General features: G+C 46.6%; 1 protein-coding gene across 2 annotated transcripts in view; it reads left to right on the top strand.

Annotated features, from left to right (window-relative positions):
• The window catches only part of TMEM51 (transmembrane protein 51), a 49220-nt gene extending 42736 nt beyond the window's left edge, over positions 1-6484 (top strand). For both annotated transcript variants that reach the window (XM_061187082.1, XM_061187081.1), the window contains exons 3-4: positions 2689-3231; positions 5344-6484. In XM_061187082.1, the coding sequence (XP_061043065.1) occupies positions 2894-3231; positions 5344-5749 (744 nt within the window). In that variant the 5' untranslated portion in view covers positions 2689-2893 and the 3' untranslated portion in view covers positions 5750-6484. The remainder of the gene's footprint in view (positions 1-2688; positions 3232-5343) is intronic.
• The last annotated feature ends 19419 nt before the right edge of the window (positions 6485-25903 follow it).

The raw sequence follows: 25903 nt of genomic DNA, 5'->3' as shown, positions 1-25903 counted from the left end.
CTAAGTAGGATCGTTCAGCCCCTTCCCCTGTATATTCCTATCTACAGACCCGTGTATGGAGCTTTATTACAATTAGAATCACACTGAACATACTCTTGTTTGATTTTAAAATGTATCATTAGCTGCTTTGAGACCATAATTGAATAAGTGCATGTACCATATTTTATTTAACCAAATCCAGATTATTGGCTATTTAAGTAGTTTCTAGTTTCTCGCTACTATAATGCTATGATGAATATCCTTGCCCTGTGCATAATCCTTAGAAGTGGGAATTAAATGGAGCCTAAGGGTATAAACATTTTTGAAACTTTTGATCCACGAATGCCAAAACTTGCCATCCAGAAAAATTGTATGAAATTGCCCATCCCGACACCCTCACCCTCACTGAGTGTTAGTGCCTGTTTTCAGTCATTGACAATTTAACAGGCCAAAAGTGTGTTAATTCTGACATGTTCATCTCTGCCCGTGTCTCTCATCGGGGACCTGTTTTACTCACGTGACAGCATAAGGCAAAGCTTGAATTGAGAATTAATGAGAAGAGGAGGCAGGGGGAGATAACATGGCCCCTGGTTTAATAAACAGGCTGTCAGCCTCCTGGGTACGAAGCCTGCCTGTCCGGCCCCGAGCAGGTGCTCAGGAAATGGTTTCTTCATCTCTCCTGCTTCCAGCACGAGGCTCGGGCTGCACCTCTCCACCACGGAGCCCTCCAAGTCTGGCCTTGTCTCCAATACATTTGGCAGGACCGGTGCATTCCTAGGGCTGCCAAACCCCTCCTCCTTCCCTTCGCTGGCTGTGAGTGATGTGAGAAACACACAGCCCTGTGTATACCGTAGACTGTTCCCAGCTGGTCTCGCTGCAAATGTCTCCAGCAGGAATGGACAGTTGCTTAACAAGATCTGGGCAAGGAAATCTCAGGATGAAGGGCAGAGGCACCTACAAAGGCCAGAGCTGCCCCTCTCACCATCTGCGGCCCCAACCAGCCCTGGGGGAAAATCAGTAAGGATGGAGTCAGCGCTCCCTGTTCAGTGCTCTGTATGCATACATGTGCATGGTCATATACCGGCATGCATGCATGGGTGGGCATGTATGTACACACATGTGCCCAGTGCATTCAGGGGCAGATGCAGATACTATTATGTGAAGTGGGGCTTCTCTCACAGAGACTTTTCCATATGCCCTCCAGCCTAACTTAAGACACCCAGCTGCCTAGTGCCACAGTTCCTGCACTTTCTTCCCACTTTGTTGTTCCCTGTAGACTGTTTTCCTGCTGGCCTGGAAGCCCCCCTAATCCTTAACTTGCTCACCAGTGTTTCTCCAGCACCTAACACTGCTTAGCAGACGCACAAGAAATATTTGTTGAGTGGAAAAAAAAAAAAAAAGAGAGAAGGAACCGACTTCAAGCCGATAGAGGATGTTATCCCAATTATTTTTAGAGTATTTTTGAACAAAGTGGCCAGTTTCAGATGGAGCCCAGTGCTTGATGAGAAAATATCTCGGCAGCATCAGCTTTCACGTGGCCTGCTTAGCCGTCCTTTCGCAAGGAGCGGAAAGAATGCAGAATGGCAAACAGGACCTTGCCCATCAAAACAGCTGTAAAGTTTTACTGTTCTGCAAAAGTTGCTTAGGCAGGAATAATGTATTTGAGGAGTAATTAGCCAGGAGCCTTGCTCGCTGGTCCCCCCGCCCCCTGAAAGTGTTCTACACTCAACTCTTCAAGTCACTGGCTTATCTGGCTGCCTCTCCCAGCCAGCAAATGGTTACGGACTCCCAGGATGGCTGACCGCTGCCTTTAGCACAAGGTCTCTGAGCTGCTTCACGGGACAGGGTTTCTCATCCCGCTGGGCACAGCAGCTAAGATGAAGGATGTGCAGGCTTCTGCCCCTTTAAGAAAAGCAAAACTCCGTGTGGCTGAAAAGAAGCGTGTCTTGCAGGACAGCTTCATCTGGCCTCTGTTCATTTCATTCGTTTGATTCAGCAGACATTTTTGGGGGGCCCTGCTATGTCCCAGGAGCAGAGTGAAAAAGATGTGGTCACGGAAAGAGAGAGACTTGCCACGGTAGTTGCTGGCGGCTTGCGGGACACACAGAAGGGCAGCTGAGCCCTGGCGATCAGAGAAGGGCAGAAATGCTGGAGGGGGTTTGCGAAGGAGGGCGAGGAGCAACACGAGTGGGAGAGGCAGGGCCAGGCTGAGCCGGCCGTGAGCGTGATTCTAAGGAGCCTGGATTTTGTGCTGCAGGAAATAGGGAGCCATTGAGGGTGGTGAAGGTCCGCGGTCGGCTGTTGGACCGGGTCATTATCATTGACCGATGCCGGTCAGCCAGGGGATTCTGTCACAACTATTGATCATGGCTCAGGCATGCCATCATTCACTCTCCTCGCCATACCCGGTAAGAGGTGAGATTTTATTGCACTTCATTAAATCCCACAAAATGTTTGAACGCCCTGCAGCTCTGACCTTTCCGGCCTCCTGCAGGGAAAGGTCTCGCTTTTCCTTTTCGGGTGGGGATAGGCGGATCACAGAAGGAACGGGAGCACGTAAGACCTCTGGAATGCATCAGAGGCGAGCCCAGCAAGCGCCTGTGACTCAGTCCCGCTTCCCCCCACCTTCAGGAGCACAGCCGCTGTGTTCGCCAGAGCACTTGGAATCAGAACTGATTTTCCTCTCTCCTCTCTCTGCTTTCCTTCCAGACCTCCCAGCCGCAGCTGTCCGCACGGGATGCCTCACCTTTGCTTGAAACCATCCCTTGAGAGTCTGGCTGCTGTTTTCTTAGCGTGGCGCTAGGGATTTAGTGCAAGGCGTTTAAGGGGTTTTTGTTGCCGCTGCTGCTGCTGCTGTTTTTTTATTTATTTATTTTCTTTCTTTGAACCCGGGCCTTGCCCCGCTCCCGCTGGCATGATGGCCCAGTCCAAGGCCAACGGCTCGCACTACGCGCTGACTGCCATTGGCCTGGGGATGCTGGTCCTCGGGGTCATCATGGCCATGTGGAACCTGGTCCCCGGGTTCAGCGCCACCGAAAAGCCAACCACTCAGGGGAACAAGACGGAGATAGGGAGCGGCATTCTCAAGAGCAAGACCTTCTCCGTGGCGTATGTGCTGGTCGGGGCCGGGGTGATGCTGCTTCTCCTGTCCATCTGCCTGAGTATCCGTGACAAGAGGAAGCAGCGGCACGGTGAGGAGCTGGCACACATCCAGCACCCGGGGGTCGAGCCTCACGCCCACGAGGAAGACAGGTGAGGGCTGGCCACCCGCCCCGGGCGGGAGATGGACGTGCACACCCACACACGCGGGGCTGAACAACGACGAGAGCATTTTAGTCTAGGAGGCTTTCTCCCATTCACGCTTCTGCAAAACAGTTTATCATTTTCCAAATAACTCTGTCCTTCGATCCCAAAGTTTCCCAAATAATGTGGCTTGAATGGATTACAGGTGTGTCGAGATTTTGACACCTCCAGGGGATCTGCATGGCTCCCGGGGTGGCCAGAGCCTGCGCACTTGGAAGCTTGTCCATTTACCCCAGTGTCCTGTGTGTTTATGCTTTAAGTTGAAAAGGTTGGTAAGTAGTGTTCTCTTTGACCCAAAATGCCACGAACACATTTAAAAGATAAGTGGTAAATTGGGGAACCTGTGATAAAGGTTGATATCCCTAGTATAAAAAGAGCCCTTACAAATGAATATGAAAGAGGAACACATCAGTAGGAAAAATGGACAAAGGACACAAACAAGCATTTCATAGATATTCACACTGTAGATGTTCAAGCTCATTAGTCAGGAAATGCAAACAACCAAAAAAAGGCATCGTAATTCCTTGGCTTTCATATTGGCCCAGACGGACTGCCCCCGGGGTTGGAGATTTGTAGGGAAGTAGGTCGCTGATCAGAGTGTTGATTGACATAACCTTACTGAAGGGGCGTTCACAGTAAGAGGCCATATTAAAGATGTGTGCACCTATCAGTTCTCTTCCTAAGAGCTTATCTTTGGGAGACAATCACACAAGTGCAAAGGGTTTTGTGCTCATATGTTGATCAGAGCATTGCTGAGAATAGCAAAGACAGGTGACAACCTAAATATCCATCAGTCGAGCTAAAGTATGACATGCCCATTCAGTGGAGTTCTACACAGCCATCACTGGTCTATATTTGCTAACGTGGGTCCGTATCCACCACATTGAGAAAAGGAGGTTCTATATAACACAGCATGTTAGGAAAGGTTTTCATCACATCAAATGTTGCGGCTCTGGGATTAGAGAAAGATCTGGAAAGGTATACGACAGAATGTTAACAGTGATTGTCTCTGGGTGGAACAATTTCGGATGTTTTTATCTTCTTCATTAGATTTTTCTGTGTCGTTTGAATTTTCAGTAAGAATGTCTTATCTTTAAAGTGGGACGGGAGTTGTTTTTTATTTTGGAAAAATTAAACCGATTTTCTGAGAGTAAAAGATAATCAGGCATATTCTAGAAAACTTGGGAAATAGAGAAAAGAAGAAAGAAGGAAATCAGTCACCCATCATTACCCACCCTGGCTATAAGCTCACAAGTTCGTTCCTAAAGGAGATGAGAAGAAAGCCCAGGCAAACAATGAGGTTTCTGATGTTGGCCATTATCCCCTATACAGGTTCAAGTGTAGGGTGCTGGAAAATGGCTATTGGCATTACTCCCTATAAATGTGTAAAAACTGCCTTGACCTTTTGGTTTTCTCTTTCAACAGTCAAATGAGAGTAAGGCTGAGGACCTGACCTATCCTTTGAGTCTAATGGTGAACGTGGAAGACAAAATCACAGAATAATTTGAGATACATGTAAATTTTACATTCCAGATATTCCTTCTCTACCCAGGGACAACCATTTTGCTTCAAATTTGCAGCTGTTTCATGCATGTTTATGTTGTCTTTGGTCAAAGGATGCCCAGCTGGGCATCGGAATAGCCCACCCAGCATGCTATTAAGTGTGAGGCTAAAAGGCAAGGGTGGTTAACTCCCAGATGATATGGTGTAGTAGTTGAGAATGTGGCATTCATTTCCTGCCCTGCCACTTCTTAAAGGTATGACCAAGTCACTTAACCTCAATGTATCCATTTCCCCATCTGTAAAATGGGTATCCTAATAGAACCTAACCCATAGTGTCATTAGGAAGGTGACATTGGTTCATATGTACTTGGGACAGTGCCTGGCTCATAGCCAACAGTTGAAGTGTTAGCTCTTATTACTTCTTGGACACATTTGTTGTTTACAAGGCTGGCATACGTGGTCCCAGTGGCAACACGGGATCTGGAGTCCATCTATTTGTGATTTTAAATGACTTGGGCGCAGGCTAACACTCCCGTGTCTGTGCTTGGTGTGTTGCAGCCAAGAGGAGGAGGAGGCCTCCTCAAGGTACTACGTCCCCAGCTATGAGGAAGTGATGAGCACAAACTACTCGGAAGCGAGGGAACCGGACCAGAACCCCAGGATGAGCATCTCTCTCCCCTCCTACGAGTCCTTGACGGGGCTGGATGAGACAAGCCCCACCACAACCAGGGCTGATGTGGAGACCAGCCCGGGGAACCCCCCCGACAGGCAGAACTCCAAGTTGGCCAAACGCCTGAAGCCGCTGAAAGTTCGAAGGATAAAATCCGAAAAGCTTCACCTCAAAGACTTTAGGATCAACCTGCCAGACAAAAATGTGCCTCCTCCGTCCATCGAGCCTCTGACTCCCCCGCCACAGTATGATGAGGTCCAAGAGAAGGCCCCCGACTCCCGGCCCCCGGACTGACGACCCCTCCCGGGCATGTTCCCTCCTGTCACTCAACCTCCACGCCAACAGATCCCGAATGAAGCCACTCAGCCACAGTTGAGAAGCGGAGGGGCCAGGTGTGTACTTAGCAGTTTGGACGGGGCCGGGGGGTGAGGGGTTCTGGGATTCAGGAGCGACTCTGCAGCCCCCAGGACCTCACATAGTAGGTGCATCGGAAAGAGCTGCTGCTTCGGATCTCGTGATGCTGTGACCCCATCAAGGGATGGCGCCGGCATCTTCCCCCTTGTCCTTCCGCGACTCTGAATCGCCAGTGACGACACTCCTCGTTCCAATTAGGAAAGGATACCTAGCAACTGGTTTAGATTGTGGTTTTGTTTTGCTTCCACTAGGACTGTTTTGTTTCCAAAAGAAAACAAGTTATGCGTTCGCTTTTTCCCTGGTATCCTGAACTGTGGGTAGGAAAGATGACCCGCTTTATAGAAAGGACACGGGCCCGTTTTGTGAATTAAGCCGAATGGGAGGCTGGAGGATTACCCTGGGGTGAGACCCAGGTGGGGTTCTCAGAGCCCCTGATGCCGTCAGTTCTTTTGAGGGCCCAAAGCCTGAGGATGCATAAGATCCTAGTTTTAATTGGTAGACTTTACTAGTCTCTCCTGTGTAATGGCAGAAAAAGGAAAGCCGTCTGGGATGCTCTGTTCCTTCTAAAATGCCTTGCAACTGAGCTTTTTGTAATAAAATATTTTATATGTCACACATTTGGTGCTGAATTACTTTCGCAGTTCTTCCAGTACTGACTTGCTTAGGGAGAAATCTCACTGATGAGAATAATACTAGCTAATATATCCTGAACACTTAGTATATGCCAGGCGCTGTGCTAAGCACCTCACATATTTATCCCATTTTCAACCGTACCCAAGCCAGGTATTACTTCCTGTGGGTTAGTTCACGAAGAATCAGGTTAATTAAAGGGCCCCATGTCACACCGCTAGGAAATGACAGAGCTGGGATTTGAACCTAGGCCTCCAGGGACTGAGTTCTTAAATACTCTAGTGTGCCACTCAGTGGAAAGGGCTTTTTCAGACTTTGAATGAGGACCTGTGCTTCCCAAGAGCTGAGACTGTCCCCGTCACCCCACATGCCCAATAGAAGGTTCTGGGTATTTAGACAGCTCTTCTCCTGAGAACTGGCCCAGATGGGCTGTATGATCATGCAGAGTGGGCGTGTCCTCGTGGAGAGGGCCGAGTGCCTACCTGCGGAGCCCAGGAGAGAAATTCAACAAACGAGAACATGCAGGGGATGGCAGACTGCTGAGGCTGGGCTGAATGAGACGACCAGGGACGTCTGGGGTCACAGTCTTGACTGTGGAGTGGGAGTCTGGCAAGACAAATCTGAGTCCAAAGTTCCCTTCCTGGGACTTCCCTGGTGGTCCAGTGGTTAAGACCCTGCGCTTCCAATGCCGGAGGGCACGGGTTCCATCCCTGGTCGGGGAAGTTCCACATGCCATGCGGCGCGGCCCAGAAAAAAAAAAAGTTCCCTTCTTGGTCCTGGCAAGCGTGGAGCGGGCTGCTGGGGGTCTGTGCAGCTAGGAGGGTGGTTAGAAGAGCACATTCCCAGGCCCTGATGTTTCCTAAAAGCTCCTGTGGGGGAGGAGGAGCGGCAATTAGGAAGTCAAGCACCTTCTTATATCCGAATTGGCAACCGTGCCTAAATTCCAACCTTTCATTTCCTTATGTAAATCCATCTATAAAAAGGGAGCTGCAATACCGGAGCACCGGGTAACTGCTCGGTGGCCTGGGATACCCGGAGGCCTGGTCTGGTCCCAGCCCACCCCTGAGCCAGCCTATGCCTCTCCATGTATCTCTGGGCTGGACTTGCTATTCATTTACTCCTTTTTTTAATAAATATTTTTAAATTTATTTTATTTACTTATTTATTTTTGACTGCGTTGGGTCTTCATTGCTGCACGCGGACTCTCTCTAGCTGTGGCGAGCGGGGGCTACTCTTCGTTGCGGTGCACAGGCTTCTCATTGCAGTGGCTTCTCTTGCTGAGGAGCATGGGCTCTAGAGCGCAGGCTCAGTAGTTGTGGCACACGGGCTTAGTTGCTCCACAGCATGTGGCATCTTCCCGGACCAGGGCTTGAACCCGTGTCCCCTGCATTGGCAGGCGGATTCTTAACCACTGAGCAACCAGGGAAGCCCCTCATTTACTCTTAATGCTTCCCCCTGATGAGGACAAACAGGAGGAAAAAAGAAAGGGCAATAGCAAGGTTCCAAATGAGCTGAGAAATGACCTTCTAAAAGGGCTCTCGATCTGGCCTCTGGTAGATGTCTGTCGGGGTGTCTGCCCAGCCTAGACCTTCCTCAGGAGAGAAAGAAGTTTAGGGCTTGCAGTGGGCTGACTGGTGGCCCCAAAGATCTCAGGCTCTAATCCCTGGGACCTGAGAATGTTACCTTACAAGGTAAAGTTTTGCGGATATGAGTAAGGATTTTGAGTTGAGACTATCCTGGCCCTAAATGCCATCTGTAAGTGTACTTATAAGTGAGAGACAGGAGGAGATTATATACATAGAAGAGGCAGAGGCAGTGACCACAGAGGCAAGACTAGAGTGATGCACCTACAAGTCAAGGGATGCCAGCAGCTTCTGTGGTTAGAGTCTTTTGAACTCCTTGGCTTTTCAGCTCCTAGGCTGTAAGATTTGAATCAGCAAATGCCCCAAGGAGAAAAGCTGCACCAAATGTCAAGCTTGCGTCTGTGTTTCCCTTCTCTCCAGAACTTGGCCCACATGTCTTGGTGTCTCTCTAACATTCAGATGCCAGCGAACAGATGTCTTCTTACTTTATCCAGGTTTTCTAAAATTTCTTTAGACTTCACCTGATCTTATGTTATTATTGAACTATCATCTCAATTACCCCTAGGAAGAAAATTTACAATTTTTAGAGAAAAGGGAACCCTGGTACACTGTTGGTAGGAATGTAAACTGGCACAGCCACTGTGGAAAACAGTATGGAGGGTTCTCAAAAAACTAAAAATAGAACTACCATATGACCTCGCAACTCCACTCCTGGGTATAAATCCGAAAAAAACAAAAACACGTGTTTTCAAACACATGTATTTGAAAAGATACATGCACCGCAATGTTCGGAGCATCATTATTTACAATTACCAAGATATGGAAGCAACCTAAGTGTCATCAAGAGATAAATGGATAAAGAAGATGTGGTACATATAACCAATGGCATACTACTCAGCCTTAAAAAAGAATGAAATTTTGCCATTTGCAGCAACATGGATGGACTTGGAGGGCATTGTGGTAAGTGAAATAAGTCAAACAAAAACAAATACTGTAGGATATCACCTATATATGGAATCTAAAAAATACAACAAACTACCGAATATAACAAAAAAGGAGAGTCACAGATATAGAGAACAAACTAATGGTTGCCAGCGCAGAGGGGGAGGAGGGGGCAATACAGGGGTGGGGAAGTGAGAGATATAAACTACTGGGTCTACAATAGGCTCAAGGATGTATTGTACAACACAGGGAATATAGCCAATATTTTGTAATAACTGTAAATGTAAAGTAACCTTTAAAAAGTATACAAAATTTTTTTTTAAATCATATTGAAAATTGGAAACAATTTAAATGTCCATCAACAGGAAAATGCACATATAAATTATTGTATTTCCCTACATGGGAATCCTACATAGCGAGGAAAGAAAAAAAAAAGGGATGCCAGCAGCCACCAGAGCTGGAAGAGGCAAGGGATGGACTCCTCCCTAGAGCATCCAAGGGAGTTTGGTCCTTCTGAAATACCTTGATTGCAGCCCAGCTGATGCTGATTTGGGGCTTCCGGCCCCCAGACCCATGAGAGAATACATTTGTTGTTTTAAGCCACTAAGCTTGTGGGAATTCATTACTATGTTTAGCAAACCAACACAGGGCTCAATCTTCAACTCATTAGAGACCAGCCCCCACTTTGATCTGAACACTTCTGGACTCTTCCTATAAGGCAGGAGTGCTGTGGAAATTGCACGAAGGACCTTAGTTGTTTTGTATGTGTGGAAACAATCAAGTAGAAAATTATTCACGTTGTTCAGAGAATAGCTCATGGATGTTTAGTACGTAAAATATGGAGCATGGATGCACCTCCAGCTAAAAGAAAGGCAGGGAGAATGTTAGCTGGGAATGGTAGCAATAGGCTGGAGCCCTGAATAGTGCCTAGGAAGACAAGGAAGTTATCTGCAGGAGTAAATTAAAACCAAAGCAGGAGGTCACTTTCACCTCAAAATTCCCGAAGGCACACTCATCCTGCTTGCTAACTGGTTCAGACTTATCAGAGCTCTCTATCTTTTGACTACAAAAAAAGCTAAAAAGGTAAAAACCAGAAGAAAGACCCTGGCCCTTCCTTTCCTCTCCACCGTGTTTTTGTTCTTAGGGTAAATATAAGAAAGGCAGAGACAGGGGAGAAAAATCACAAGCCACCCACCTGTTCTTGAGCCCTAACTGGCCCCAGGGCTATGAAAGAGCAAAGAAAATTGCTTCCCAGCACTCCCACCCCACCCAAAAGGAGGAATCTCAGCAGCCATGTTGGTGCCATGTGACCTCCGCCCTCTCAAGTCACAGCTGATAGGTATGTGTTCACCTGACCCAGGAGAACCAATCAGAAGCTGGGCTGGGCTAGGCTCATCTCTCCCAGGTCCTGGGTTGGGCAATGTGGTATCAGAGATTAGGGGGCCACAGGTGAGTGAAGCAGGGGACGTTCCTCAGCACAGAGAGAAGCTGACTGCTAAAAGAGGCAGACATGAAGATGGGACCTCAGACGTAGCTGTCTCCTGATGACTTTCTGGTCTTTGGTCCTGATCCCTTGGAAAGCCCAGCTGTACTTCTGCCCCTGGGTTCCACAAGAGATGCTGTGTCCTCCCAATAAATTCCCCTTTTAAGCTCGGATCCTAAATTTAGCCCATGTCCTTGAAGGCGGGCCCTGCCTTTGCATCACGTCGTGGGCGGCGCCGGGCCCACAGTGGATACTCCACCTGGTCTCAGTTTTGATTTTCACTTTTCTCAGAGCAGCTGCAGTTCTGAAAAGGGGAGCCACAAGCAGATGACCGAGGTAAAAGACCGTGCTGGAGCTCAGCTGTGACTGCAGTGCAGCGCGCTGCCTGGTGGGTGGGTGTGTGCAGCTACGTCAGCTGCCTCCACCCACAGAGAAGTATTGAGCTCCACAGATAATGTGCCAGGGTGCTGTTCTGGGTTCTGGGGATAAAGCAGGAAGCCCTGCTCTCCGTGGGAAGGGTCCTTGCTTGGACAGTGTTTCCCAAATTGGGTCCCATGGCCTCGGGTGACAATGACCATGGTCATTTTGGACTGGCTACTACTTGCACTGGATATGATAAACTTGAAAGCCACCAGGGAGCCACGTGCACAGAGAAAGCTGGTCTGCAAGAGGAGACTCATGAAGCAGAGGTTCACGGAGAGAACAGTCCTTCATAGAAAGAGAGAGTTCTGGGTTCTCCTTAGCCTGGCCTCACTCACTGTCCTATAGGATGCCCCAGGCTACTTTCAATAAAGCCCTATCTTAGGCTTAAATGAGTTGCAGTGGGTTTCTGTTGCTTGATGCCAAATGTCCTGAGACGCCTTGGTTCTGGATGAACACGTGTGAGATGGGAAAGCTAAAATAAACCCGCAATTGTGGACCAAAACTGAAAATGGGACACAGCTTTATCCCTGGAAATGGATGGATCAATCAAACCACAGGCCACAAAGGGCAGTACACGAAGAGCCCTTCTGAGGATTCATGGTCTCATTTGTTGCCTTAGGGGCCCTGACCAGGCCCATTTAGCTCCTAGGACAAATTGTGCTGAGTATATAAGTGTGGAGGTACAAAAGGACAGCCCCTGTTCTGTCTGCAAGCGCAGAGGGCGAGAGATGGGCTTTCGATTGGGGAGGACTTTGTTTTAATCCAAGCACTGCTGCTTCCTAGAAGGATGATCGTGGGCAAATAATTTGATCCCTCTGAGTCTTGCTCTCTACACCAGCAAAATGGAGTTTCCTAATTTTGAGCACCTGAGGAAACCACAGGCAAAGTGCCAAAGCTACACCTGACACAGAGTGGAGGCGGGGGGTGGGGGTGGGGTTGCCACGTGGTGGCTGTGACTAGACCACAGTCTCCTGATGGAGAACTTGAAGATTCAAGCACTTCTCCAAGTGTGAGCCTCACACTCATTTCTGAAAACATGTTTTGGGGAAAATTCACCAGGCGCCACCAATAGTTTGCAAGGGATCGTCACATAAAGCCATCTCCAGGAAAACGGCAGCAGGGCCACGTAGGTAAGACCAGTTGAGGCAGCCGTGGGGTCAGCCTTGCACAAGGCTTGGTTCCTCAAGGCACGTGATGGCAACTCTCATGGCGTCTGTTTTGTTTGTTTTCAGTCTAACGCCGAGTTGTCTGTGTATTCAGAACTAAGTGGCTGGTACTAGGAACCACGGCCATCAGGATTTTAGCCACCCTCTTCCTGGGGAGTCCCCAGGCACATTTCCCTGGATTTTAATGGGAAAACGTCCCTGATTAGCTACATTTGGGAATCTCCAAGTTAAACAGTCAACACATTTTTATTGAGCACCTACTATGTGCCACATGCTAGGGTTAATCTGCAAACAAATGGATCAAGTCCCTGCTGACACAGAGGGCACATCTTGGGTGGAGGGGGGACATAAAATAAACCAATAAATAAAAATATGATGCAATGTCAGAATATGAGAAGTGCTGTGAAGAAAAATGAGGCAGGGTAAAGGATAGATGAGAAAGGATCACAGATCTGGGTGATCTGGGAAAAGTCTCCAAGGGAAATAACATTGCAGAAAAGTGGCGAGTGAGCCACATGGATATCTGGGTGCAGAGAATTCCAGAAAATCTCTCAAATGCTTGTGCGCATTATGAATCTCCAAACAGATGCTGTATGATGTAGCATTTCCCAAACCCATTTGGCCACAGAAACTCTTTTTCCCCACAGAGCATCTTCCAGGGTCAGCTTTCACAGAACACCCTGCAGGGAATGGTGATGGAGCCAAATCTGATATTCTGCAGGGGGAGAAACGGGCCCAGAGCAGACAAGGGTTGTCCAAAGTCCTACAGCTCATTGATGAAGTTGTCCATTAGCTTTCTCACTGTGTGGCATTCAGATCGTAGATCACCAGTGAGGCAAGCCACTAAGATGGCCCAGCACCTGACAGCGGTGGCAGTGGGCAGCGGGGTCGAACCAAGTTCATGGGTCCAGGATGAGCCAGGCACAGGCGCCTGGAACCTCCAGCTCAGACCTCCCTGTGTCCACTCCCCGACAGGGAAGCGTGTGCCTCTGAGGGGAAGCCTGCACCCCCTCATGACAGCCTCAAGGCAGAGGGGTGGCTGCTTTGCAAAGTTCTTGCCACCTGTGTGGGTGGTGGTTCGTGAGGCACTGTCAGACCATTCGGAAGCACCTTTCACGCTGAGCCGACAGGAGAAAGCCATTCCCCGGTTTCTTTGTAGCAATGCAGCTGGCCTAGGAAGCGATGTCCAAGACTGCCTGAAGATGGGATGGTACGTGACAGCGAGCCACAGCACATCAGGCTCAGATTCTCCAATAACTGAAGGAGAGTAGTGGTCAGGAAACCGGCTCTCCTTGGACGTTGCGAAGCAAGCTGACTCAGAGAGGGAGGGAAAGGTAGGGAAATACGAGCGCACAATACATAGATGCAAATTTCTCCAGAAAAGCCACTAGAGAGAACATGTATATACATGCACCAGACACCTTTAAAACGTAGCCCTGGCAACAGGAGTTTCCTCGGGGCCAACCCGCCTGACTGCCATGTGTCTCATCAGACCCCTGGAACTCTGCACTTTCCAGGAAGGCAGTTAGGTGGATGACATGCTGATACAAGTCGACCAGCTCCCAGATGCAACATGTTACAAAATGTTCTCAACTCGCAGTGACACTGTTAAGGATTCAAGCCAACGCCAGAACTGAATGTTTTCACCTCAGATCAGTGGTTCTCAACCAGGATTGGTTTTGCCCCCCAGGGGACATTTGGCAAAGTCACAGTGGCCAGAGGGGGAACTGCTGCTGGCATCTAGGAGAGCAGGGATTCTGCTAAACATCCACCAATGCATAGGACAGTCCCCACAACAAAGAACTGTTCTACCCCACAGTCAATGGGGCCGAGTTTGAAAAACGCTGCCCTGGACAAAGGAAGATCCATTCTCTTGGGCAGTGAGGATTCCCGTCATAGAGCCTGGCCACCCGGTGTCAGTTCCATAAGAAAGAAGCAGGAAACAGTCATCCTTGGAGACCAGTCTGTGTGGTACTTACCATTTTCCTTTAAAGCAACAGTCTTTTACAAAGACTGTTTTCCTATCCCTCCCCAATCCAGAACTATAAATCAAATTCTCCATGGCATGATATAAACAGGCTTCTCTTCCCTTTCTCCTTTTCTCTATCTCCAGTCCCAACTCTGTGCATTAAAACCTGGAATTTATTAATTGTAATATAAAAAATGTGGGAAAGAAAAGAGTCAGTAGTAGTTACAAACTCAAATTGATTTTGAGAAATTTTAGGTTATTTTAAAGCATACTTGGAACTAATGGAGGGTGAATAACAACAACAACAAAAAAACCAACTAGAATACAGTTTGGGAAGCAAAAGTTATAGCAGAAACCCTTCTGGGCTATAGGTCTTCCTTATCAGAAAAAAGAACCAATGTCAAACAATACAGCATGCATCTCAGAGATAATCTAAGCTCAATACTGTATAACATTTGGGAGGTGCGGGGGAACTTTAAACGCAAGAAAATGTCCTTAGTGTTTATCCTCAAGATGACTTATTTCAGAATGCATCCTTGATGATTATGTCCAGTCAAGAAAAATCATCAGCATCTACTTTAACAAAACACAAAAGAGAGAAAAATCATATAATAATGTGATAGCAAGCTTTTTCCTTCACTTTTTGGGTAAAACTTGACAAGCTGTGAATATATGTGTTGGTAAGAGAAATTGTGTGAATACTTGATATAAACAAGTGAATAAATGTACCTGCCTGGGCTTCCCTGGTGGCACAGTGGTTAAGAATCTGCCTGCCAATGCAGGGGACATGGGTTCGAGCCCTGATCTGGGAAGATCTCACATGCCGCGGAGCAACTAAGCCCATGCACAACAACTACCGAGCCTGTGCTCTAGAGCCCGTGAGCCACAACTACTGAGCCCGCGTGCCACAACTACTGAAGCCCACGGGCCTAGAGCCCGTGCTTCGCAACAAAAGAAGCCACCGCAATGAGAAGCCCAAGCACCGCAACGAAGAGTAGCCCCCGCTCTCCGCAACTAGAGAAAGCCAGTGCGTGGCAACAAAGACCCAACGCAGCCAAAAATAAAAATAAATAAAAATAAATGTACCTGCCTTATCTAAATGCTGCCTCTTTCAAAGCTGAACAACAACCACAAAAAAGATAAAAGCTGCATTTTTTTTGTTTCTGACAAATTGTCTGTTTTAAAAATCAGATTCAAAGTATGAGTCCACAAATTGACTTTTTGATTAGGAAAGGACACACCATTCTAGCAGTTGCCAATGATAAATTCATTTTAGCACCAAATGGGTTCTTTTAAATCAGCACAAAATCATCAGAGAGAAAGATTCAGGAATACACATCTCACAGGAGATACTGTGAGCAGAAGAGAGCAATAATTTGAAAGGTAATGCTAAGTTTATTGAAAATATCCACTCAATCAATTAAAATGACAAAGAGGAATTGGGACCAAAAAACTCTAACTGCTATTTACGATAAAAGTTGATTTTGATGTTTATTTCCCGAGTTTAAAAAAAAAAAAATTTAAGACCTAAGATTTTTTCATTGGCCTGAAAGCAGTAAAAATTGTCCATTAATCTTCCCTCAGGCCAATAATAGAAAGGTCTCAAGGGGCAGAATAGGAGCCAGAAATAAGATTGAAGAGGAAACAGTAAGGAGATGCACATCAGATGACTAAATTCTATGGGTAGGTTAAAAACAGACTATCTCATTGTCCTACTTCATGTATAGCTGAATTCTCAGATGTGTACATTTTTATATGTACTTCCTCTCACTGACACATAGAAGTAAGAGGAATATGATTTTATCTCTATGGATTTCTTCAAGTCAGGGTTTCTCAGCTTTGGCACTAATGGCATTTGGTGCCGGAGAGCATTTATGTGAGGGGGGAGCCGTCCTGTGCGCTGCAGGATATTTAGGAGCATCCCTGGCCTCTACCTACTGGATACCAGTAGCCCCTCCCAGGTGTGACCATCAAAAATGTCTCTAGACATTGTCAAAAGTCCCCTGGGAGGCAAAATATCCCTAACCGAGAGCTACAGCTTTAAGTCTACTGGGGGAAAATGCAGTATGGAGAAGTAGAAAAAAAACCAGTATCAGCTGGGTGGCAATTTTCATGTTTGTAAAAGGAAGATGTTGGTAACTGCATTCAGTCACAGGACTGGAAGAATCAAATGACTAAACTATAATGTTATACGTAATGAAAATGCTACAAAACGGAGAGTTTTGAACAGGAATGGTGCTAGAGCTCATTTTGTCCAACTTCCTTGTACAGAGAAGGAAAACTGAGAGGCAGAGTTGTTTATCTAAAGACCACACCAATGCAATACAAACATAGGTGGTTACAATTAAATACTGTGTAGTTTCCACCTGGAAAAACAAAAACACAGGAGCCAAACTGCATGAACCCCTGAGGTGGCATAGTATGAGCCTCAAACCAAATAATGACTTCAGTGGATTGAAACACATATACACTGTTTAAATAAAAGATTCCTAATGATATTTTTTAAAACTCACTGGTCACTTTGGCAGTTGCTTCTTTGAATGCCGACACATAAAAGGAAAGAACCAATCTTTTATTCTGCCTTTCCTGAACCAACTGTATTTTATGATAAACAAATAAACAAATGGTTGATGAAGGATTCTAGCTAATAATTACCAAAGGAACAACAATCAGAAAAAAATCACAACTCTGTGACCCCACAAGAAATATGGATCCAGGGAATGATCCTCAAAGGATGCTAAAACTATTAGGTAAAAAGTTGATGGATGAGCTCAAGTGCCCATTTACGAATGAATGGATAAAACAAGGTATATACACACAATAAAATATTATTCAGCCTTAAAAAGGAAGGAAATTCTGACACATGCTACAACATGGATGAACCTTGAGGATATTATGCTAAGTGAAATAAGCCAGTCACAAAAAAGACAAATACTGTATGATTCCACTTATATGAGGTCCCTAGCACAGCCAGATTCATAGAAGTAGAAAATAGATGGGTGGTTGCCAGGGGCTGGGGTAAGGGGAAAATGGAGAGTAGTTGTTTAAGGGGTACATAGTTTCGGTTTTACATGATGAAAAGTTTTTGGAGGTTGGTTACACAACAATGTGAATATCCTTAACATTAGTGAACTGTGTATTTTTAAATGGTTAAGATGGTAAATGTTATGTTATGTATATTTTACCATAATTAAAAATTAAAAATGTTAATTATTGGGGGGAAAAAAGCTGTTGGGGACTTTGTAATGGATGGCTCAGTCTGTTAGCACTGGACCAACTGTTCAATCTCAATATCGTTAAAAACGGGATGACCAGACATGATGTGCCCACTCACTGTGTGATGCAGGACGGATCACACAGCACCACCTATGAAGGCGTCTGGACAGCAAAAAGACTTGGATCTCCTCAGACCTCTAGATCTAACTATTAGTTTACAGGAAACATGGGGAAAAGAGGAACAAGTTAATTGAAACCAAGAAGAAGTGATCAGCCAAATCCAGGATGTGAATGTTCTACGGGACAAAAGACCTAGTTTCTCCAACAGATCAGTGGCTGGGGGATAAAAAAGGTCAGGGGCGGGGAGTTGCTGTTACAGAATTAAAGACATTTCAGAGACATAACAACCACATGTAATATGTGGACCTTGTCTGGATCCTGATTCTAACAAACCAACAGTAAAAAAGATATCTCTGGGCTTCCCTGGTGGCGCAGTGGTTGAGCATCTGCCTGCCAATGCAGGGGACACGGGTTCGAGCCCTGGTCTGGGAAGATCCTACATGCCGCGGAGTGACTTGGCCCGTGAGCCACAATTGCTGAGCCTGCGCGTCTGGAGCCTGTGCTCCGCAACAAGAGAGGCCGCGATAGTGAGAGGCCCGCGCACCGCGATGAAGAGTGGCCCCCACTTGCCGCAACTGGAGAAAGCCCTCACACAGAAACGAAGACCCAACACAGCCATAAATAAATAAATAAATAAATAAATAAATAAATAAATAAAAATTTTAAAAAAAAGGTATCTCTGAGAGAATAAAGGAAATGTGAGCATGGACTGAATATTAGATGATAGTCAGGAATGATTATAAGTATTTTTAGCTGTGATAATGTCGAGGCGGGGATAATGTAAAGGAAAAAAAAGTCCTTTCAGTGTGGATGTCTTTATGGGTGAAATGACACAACTTGCTTTAAATTAACCTAGAAAAAAACTCAAAAAGGAAGAAAAAAGAATGAAAGAACATTGGGAAAATGTTGAAGCTGGATGATGAATACATGGAGTTAATCGCACTCTTCTCTAGTTTTGTGTGTGTTTCCAAAATCCCATAATAAAAAACAATTTTTATGTAGGCAATCTCAAAGGAACATACAGACACACAACACAGGGTGAGCTACTACCAAAGCGTAAGCAAATGAGGAAGCCATTTGCGTGTAATAAGTGCAGGAAACGGGAGATTAAGCCTTGGGCCTTTGCAAAGTGAGCTAACCAAGTCTAAGATGCCTGTATTAAGCCGGCACCCTCAAAGATGCTCTACACCCTGGCAAGAGGAGGGCTTAAAAAAAATTTTTTTCTGGACTTTCAGAAAGGGGAGCCTATGAAAACCTGTAGTTTTCAATGTGGCTCTGGAGGGGAAAACTAACAATGGCCACAATAATGATGATGATGATTATCACCCTGAGGGTTTGTAACCACGTGGGTCTGGGGCTCAAGTTTATACTCCATGTATTCAGTGGGAAAACTCCAAGTTGAGGAAATAAATGTCAGTGTTCAGAGGTTATTAGCATCCCCGACATCCAGCTGAAACAAACAAAAAAGACTTCCGAGAGAAATGCAACCGGGAATCAGACCCCTCAGGATCCCCACAGATTAAGTTCAATCAAGAATGAGATCACAGTCAAATTACTAAACATCCAAGCAATAAGTCAGTATGAGCCAGAGTAAGCAGAAACAACAAACAAGACATTCAGATATCCCCCCCCCCCCGCCACTCCCACCCAAGGACTTCAGATGTTGGAATTATCAGATAACAGATTCTAAAATCACTATGTATTCAATATTTTTTTTAAAGAAGGCTTTTAAAATGAGCAAGGAATGAGACTATCAAAAATGGCCAGGCATTTGTCCTCAGGAGTTTGTGGGAGCACAGGAGAGCTATTTGACCCCTGTACTTTTGGCTCTTCCATTCTGGTGGGAAAAACAGATTTATTTACAGAATCAAATTATGCTGGCAATAAAAATTCAAGTGCTTCCAGGAGCCAGAGAGGAAATGTGAGCAGTGCATTGGGCAGGCAGAACATAGGCTGTATCTAAAGAGGGAGCCTCTTCTCAGCCCCAGCAGATTGTTGATCTATATACAAGAAGAGAGTCCAGGTATTGCCAGATATTCCCATTTTCCCAAAAACAGGCATAAATCCAGATGTTAATGATCTGTACATGTTGGCTACTGTGGTAGACATCTGGGTTTTGTCACCTAATAACAATTCACCTCTCTTCTAAAATATTATGGTGTTAACGATCCCCCTTTGGGGACAACACCTTTCTCCTAGTCTCAGTCCAGTTTCTTAGAGATGGTGTTGATTCCACCTCTGGCTGCAGGGATGGGCGTGTGGCTCAAGCTCAGCCAATCAGAGAAGAGCAGTCTCCTGGGCCACAATAATTGGCTCAGGAATGGGCTTGTGACCCACCCAGAGAAAAATGAGAAGCAGTGAGGCCATTGGGGGAAGCTTAGGAAAAAGACTCTTATCCTTCCCTATGGAATTCAAAGCTGAGAAGATGTAAGGGCTGGAGCTTTGGCAGCCTTTTTGTGACCATTATACAGAGATTCTGTTTAAGGTTGGATCCACATGGTTAAAAGAATCCCTGAGAGCTGGAGAGAGGCCAAGGCCTCATGAAATCATCTGAGCCTGAACCCAGAGGTTCCCTCTAGACTTTTTATTTTTGGTAACCAGTGAATTTGCATTCATGCTGAAGACAATTTGAATAGGTTTCTCTGTCACTCCACAGAAAGAGGCCTATCCCTTCAGCAACTAATTAAAAGTCTTTTAACACACTGGGAAAGCCAAACAAACATATCTGAGGGCCGACCATGGACCTTCAGTTTGCAATCTCAGCACCTGGCCACCCCTCTCCCTCTGTAGTACTGTACCTAGCTTCTCTTATTACTCATCTTCTAGCCTCCATTCCCACTGCTCCTTCCTTGTACCATACTCTTCTCTCCCTGCTCTACCTCCTGAAATCCTACTCATCCTTCAAAACTCAAGTCAAATGGTTCCTTTTTTCTTAGCGCCTTTCCTGACAACCCCACCCTAAGCCCTACCCCAGGCAGAAGAAGATACCTCTCCCTCCATCCCCAGGTCTCTCTGACCCCCCGATGAACACTCAGCCCTTCTGCTGAGGATCCTAATTACCCAGCAACATTCCTGTCTCCCCTGCTTCTTGACCATGATCCAAATTCAGACCCAGATTAGAAGGGATGATATTTGAGGCTTAAGTTTCAAAAAACAATCAGTTCTTAGGAGAAGTCAGAAAACACGGTGAAAGATGAGGATTTGGGTAAGGGATTAGAAAGAAAAGAACAGTTGTTCCGGGGAAAAGAGAGGGTCTATGTGGAGTGCAGTGAGGAAGGAGGAAAAGTTGGACATATTTAGACCAAACGAAATGATTCAGAGGAAACCTGAGAAGAAACGTCTAGAGAGGCATGAGGTTGATCTGACTGGAAAGGAATATAAAAAATGTGTGACGGGAATGACCCAAAACAGCAACGACAAAATGCCCAAAATAGGTGCACTGTTCACATGAGAAAAGAATGCAGACAGCATCAAGACACTGAGAAACCTCCAGAAAACAAGAGAAGGTGACAAAGGATGAGGTCATCTCAAACCAGATAAACTGGGAGGCTTTCTATTGATTGAAAGGGGTTTTTCAAAAGCTAGGGCTCATGTTGGCTTGCCACTGATGGAAACTCAGGGCACCGAGGCCTTCTGGAATTTTCTGTTCAACAGACAGACACAGGGAGGGTCCCAGGAGACCAGGCAGTTGCTAGATGTACCAAAAGAGCTACCATGGGTCAAAGGTCAAAACAAGTAAGGTGTCAGTTTATGAGCCACCCCAGGCAAGCACTGTCTCGCTTTTTACTTCTAAGGACCATGGGACCTTGTCCACAGTTCCCATGCCTCCTACCCCGGGACCAATTCTTTCTTCATGTGATAAAATACCTAAGCCGGACAGTATCCAATCACAGCGGCCCTTAACTTTTGTTGGGGACATATCTGGTTGAGGCTCTGGGCCCTCTTCCCAGAAAAATGCACACAGCCTCAGACACAATAAAGTTTCCTTCCCATTTAAGCAGCTTATACCCACCCTGGGGCCCATCTCTTGAACAATAGTTCCTAAACTCATTCACTTAATCAAAAAAACATTTATTGAGTGCCAGCTACCTGCCAGGTACTGCTCCGGGCACCAAGGATACAGGGATCCTCGCCTCATGGAGTGGACCTTCCAGTTTGTATTTGAGCCCTCAAATGATCAGAATGATGATCTGGTGAAGCGGCCCGGGAATTCAGTGATTCTGACATGGGGCCAGAATTAGAACCTGTCTTCCCAAGGAGCCCCAGCTCAAACACCCCTTCTGTAAGGAGAGAGGGGAGGAGTGTATTTAAAGCATGTGCTCTAGCTGGGAAGCTCATAGCCTGCTGAGGGAGTGTAGAGGGTACCTGCGCTTTGGAAAAATGTTTGGCAGAATCTCGTAAAGCCAGACGTATGTGTGACCCAGAAATTCTACTCCTAGATATATACCCAAGAGATATGTGCACATGTGCATACCAAAAGGCATACACAACAGCCCCCAATTATCCCTGGTGTTCACACGTCTGTGTCCCCTTCCCTTGAGAGTAGGTAGGACTGTACCTTATTTCTAATCAGTAGATGCCGCAAAGGTGATGGGGATGTCATTTCTGTGATTATGTTACAGAAGATTGTAACTTCCATCTTGCCTGGAGACTCTCTCTTTGGACTCTCACTGGCTTTGATGAAGCAAGCCACCTTACGGAGAGGCCCACATGGCAAGAAACAGTGCAGGATCTCTGGCTAACAGCCAGCAAGGAGGTGAGGCCCTCAGACTAACTACCAACCCTCAGGGAACTGTATCCTGCCAACCACCACATGAACTGGAAAGTGGATCCTTCCCCAGCTGAGCCTCAGATGAGACCCCAGCCCTGGCCACCTCCCTGATTGCAGCCTGGGAGAGACCCTGAGCAGAGAACCCAGCTAAGCAGTGCCCGGATTCCTGACCCACAGAAACTGGGACATAAGTGTGTGTTTTTTGGAGCCATTAAGTTTGCCATAATTTATTCTGCAGGAATAGATAACAGAGTGTAATGCAATGCAGCAGTGAGAATGAATGAACCACAGCTACATCAGACAACGTGGTCGAATCTCACATAGTTGAGTGAAAGAAACCAGGCAGCAAATGGAATCTGTAAGATTCCATTTACATGAAGTTCAAAAGCAAGCAGAACTAATCTATGATTGGAAGTCAGACTAGCGGAAGGGGGGGTAACCAGACGGAGCACAGGGAGACTTCTCGGAGGGGCGGGGGCGGGTGGTGTTCTGCTTCATGATCCGGGTTCTGGTTAGGGTGGGTGCATACACTTTGTGAAAATTTTTCAAGCGTACACTTATCATTTGTGCTCTTTTCGAGATGTGTATCATGTTTTGAAAAAAAAAAGTTTACAAAAAAGAGAGTATGCTGGAGTCAAACAGCTAGGGTTCGAATCTTGGACCTATCACTTACAAGATTTGTAACTGGGCAAGTTACTTGACTTTTCTGAGCCTGCTTCTGTAAAATGGGTTGGGCTAAGAATTAGATAAAACAGTGCATGGCATAGCGGCTGGTACCTAACAAGCCTCAAGAAATATTAGCTAGTTTGGTTAACCTCATTCATAATGGTTCATTGTTAATCTCAAAAAAAAAAAAGTAGTGGAGGTTGATTTGCCTGGATGCCTGGAAGTCGAATTTATGGAGTTGTCCTGCAGGTACCACCCCACAGAGACCAGCTGGGTTCTCAGAGTCCGTCTAGCAGTGATCAGGGGAGGAGCTCAGCCTGCCTCTGACACCCACACCCAGAAAGGTCCCTGGGCAACAGGCAAGATGATATGGGAGTGTTCAGAGGTCAAGTTTGCTCTGGGTTGGGACTGAGAGGATGCAAATCAAAGTTCTCCCCAGGATGTTTGTGATCGGGTTGAGATGGTGCTGTCCTCCCATATCATCAAGAAAACGACAAAAACAAACAAACAAAAACAGACAGCAATGCGAACATTCACAGGAGTCTGTGGTATCGGGCACAGTTTAGTACTTCACACATATTCACCCATTTGATCTTTACAGTCAATGCTGTTATTACCTCCATTTTACAGGTGAGAGAAGTGAGGTACAGACAGAATAAAACAAACAAACAAACAAAACCAGGCCCATCAGAGGTGGCATCAGCACCCCTCATCTGCAGTTTTCAAACAGAACATACAGACTGACCTCCCTGGCAAAGCTTTGATTTGCAAGAGATGAATGTCCCAACCAGCCTTGTCTCTATCTGAGAAAAAAACTGGGTGTCTTCTCATTTTCTGACAGGAGAAGGGGGTGAGCACAGCTGCAGAAGGCCTCAGTTACCAGCTGTTATTTTGTGGTTTGAATTTATTTTTGTGAGTGTGTGTGTGTGTGTGTGTGTGTGTGTGTATAAAAACCTGCATTTCCTTAGCCCATAGGGTCAGGTTATTAATGGACTGTGGAGCCTCTGGTGGCCCTTTGCTTTCCCATCTGTCACCCTACTCAACAGCTTAGCTACTTCCTGCTCTTCGAGCACTCTCTCTCTCTTACTCTCCCTTTCTCCTGTTCCAGCTCTTTCCCTGGCTCTCTCTTACCCCGTAAAGGCTGGGCAAGCTCCCTACCTCTTCCAGGCGGGAAGCCAGCATTCATTTCTTGTTGGAATGCAGGGGGCAACAGGCAGGTCTGGGGAGGGGGCACAGTGGATGGGCTCTCCCAGTCAAGGACAGCCCAGGGAAGGTAACTGCGGCAGAATGAGATTTTATGGGGCAGAGGTCCTGCAGGAAAGAAGCCCAGTGGGTGGCAGGAGAGGTCCGTGGCAAGCCCCAGCTACCCCCTCCTGGTCTCAGCCCCCTTCCCCTCTTGCTGCAGGCACTGCCGAAACTTCAGGACAGCCGGAAGCCCAGACTGTTCAGGGCTGGGGGAAAGCAGGTGGTGAGCATGGGTGTCTCGTGGTTGTGACACCTGTCACCTGTAGTCCCCGGGGAAAATACCTTCCCGTCACAGTCATCTAGATTCAAATCCTTTTCTGGCTGCGCCACCTTGGGCACATACCTCCATGTCTCTTGAGCCTTATTTTCCTGTTCAGGTGGGAGTGATTTGATAGAAATAATACCCATCACGACATTTTTGAGTGCTTCTCTGCAGAGCTCACCGTTCCAGGTGTTTCACACACACCTACTGCCCCAGGTCATGGTGAGGATTAAATGAGATGATCCACGGGAAGGACTGAGACAGTACCCCGCAGGTGGAAAGCCCTGAGTTAACATCACTCGCTCCAGCACTATGAGGACAGCTGGGAATGACGAAGCTGGGACCTGAACCCAGGCCTTTCAGACACCAGCGTTCTGATGCTGATGGAGATACAGTACAGCCTTGGTAGCCACCCAGAGTTCAATAAGATTGATTGATTACAGGCATCACCAAGGAGCCCATATAATCTAGAAACCTCTTTTTTTTTTTTTTTTGGCCATGCCGTGTGGCTTGCAGGATCTTAATTCCCCCACCAGGGATTGAACCCGGGCCACGGCAGTGAAAGCACCAAGTCCTAACCACTGGACCGCCAGGGAGTTCCCCAGGCGCAGTATTTTTAACACCCCATCATTGCAAAGTACAACTCTCACTCAGCCCAGGACGTGCTATTATAAAGCCATGAGTTATTGGGGTGTTTTATTTTCTGTTTTTGAAATTTAAGTGGATGCCGTGGAACTGGGTTTTAAGACTTTCACACACCCTTCGAGATGACTGTGGCATCCTGTGGGGAGCGGCGGGATCCAATCAAGAGTTGGCAATTTCTGCTCCAGTGAGCCTGAATGTCAGCTTTGTTCTCCGTTTAGTATTTCCTCATTGAGAGATAGACTAATGGCAACATATGCTCTCCCAAGCCTATCAGGGGGCCATGGGCTGCTCCGGCTCCAGGCTGGCCTGGATGGGCTCCGTAGGGTCTGCCTGGCAGTGAACAGGGTTTTGTTCTGTGTTCATGTTGATGACACTGAAGACAAGCAAGGAGATGGGGGTGGGGCTGGGGAGGGCCATGGCTACAGAAGCCTAGGTCCTGGGGTAAGGACAGTTCAGCTCAGCAGCTCAAGAGGTAGGAGGCAAGGCTGTGGGCAGGTGGCAAGGGCTGCCCCTGTTCATTCATTCATTCATTCATTCAGGCACTGTTCTAGGCACTGGTGATACAGCAGTGAACAAAAGAGAAAAAAAATCCCTGCCCTCATGGAGCTTAAGTTGGGGGGCAGGGGGGAGTTGGGAGTGGGGAGACTGACAACAAATAAGATAAGGAAACTAAATAAATAGCATGTTAGAGGAGTGGTAAGATGAAGGGAAGAGCAATAGAGTGAGGTGTTTATTTTGTTTTGTTATTCATGTTTTTTGGGGGTTTTTTGGTTTTTTTGGTGGCGTCACGGGGCTTGCAGGATCGACCAGGGATCGAACCGGGCAGTGAAAGCACCGAGTCCTAACCACTGGACCGCCAGGGAATTCCAAGACCATTTTAAATAGGGTGATATTTGAGTAAAAATCTAAAGGA

The sequence above is a fragment of the Eubalaena glacialis genome, chromosome 3 (genome assembly GCF_028564815.1).
Source record: "Eubalaena glacialis isolate mEubGla1 chromosome 3, mEubGla1.1.hap2.+ XY, whole genome shotgun sequence".
Classification (NCBI taxonomy): Eukaryota; Metazoa; Chordata; class Mammalia; order Artiodactyla; family Balaenidae; genus Eubalaena; species Eubalaena glacialis.
This window is presented reverse-complemented; position numbering and strand designations above follow the sequence as displayed.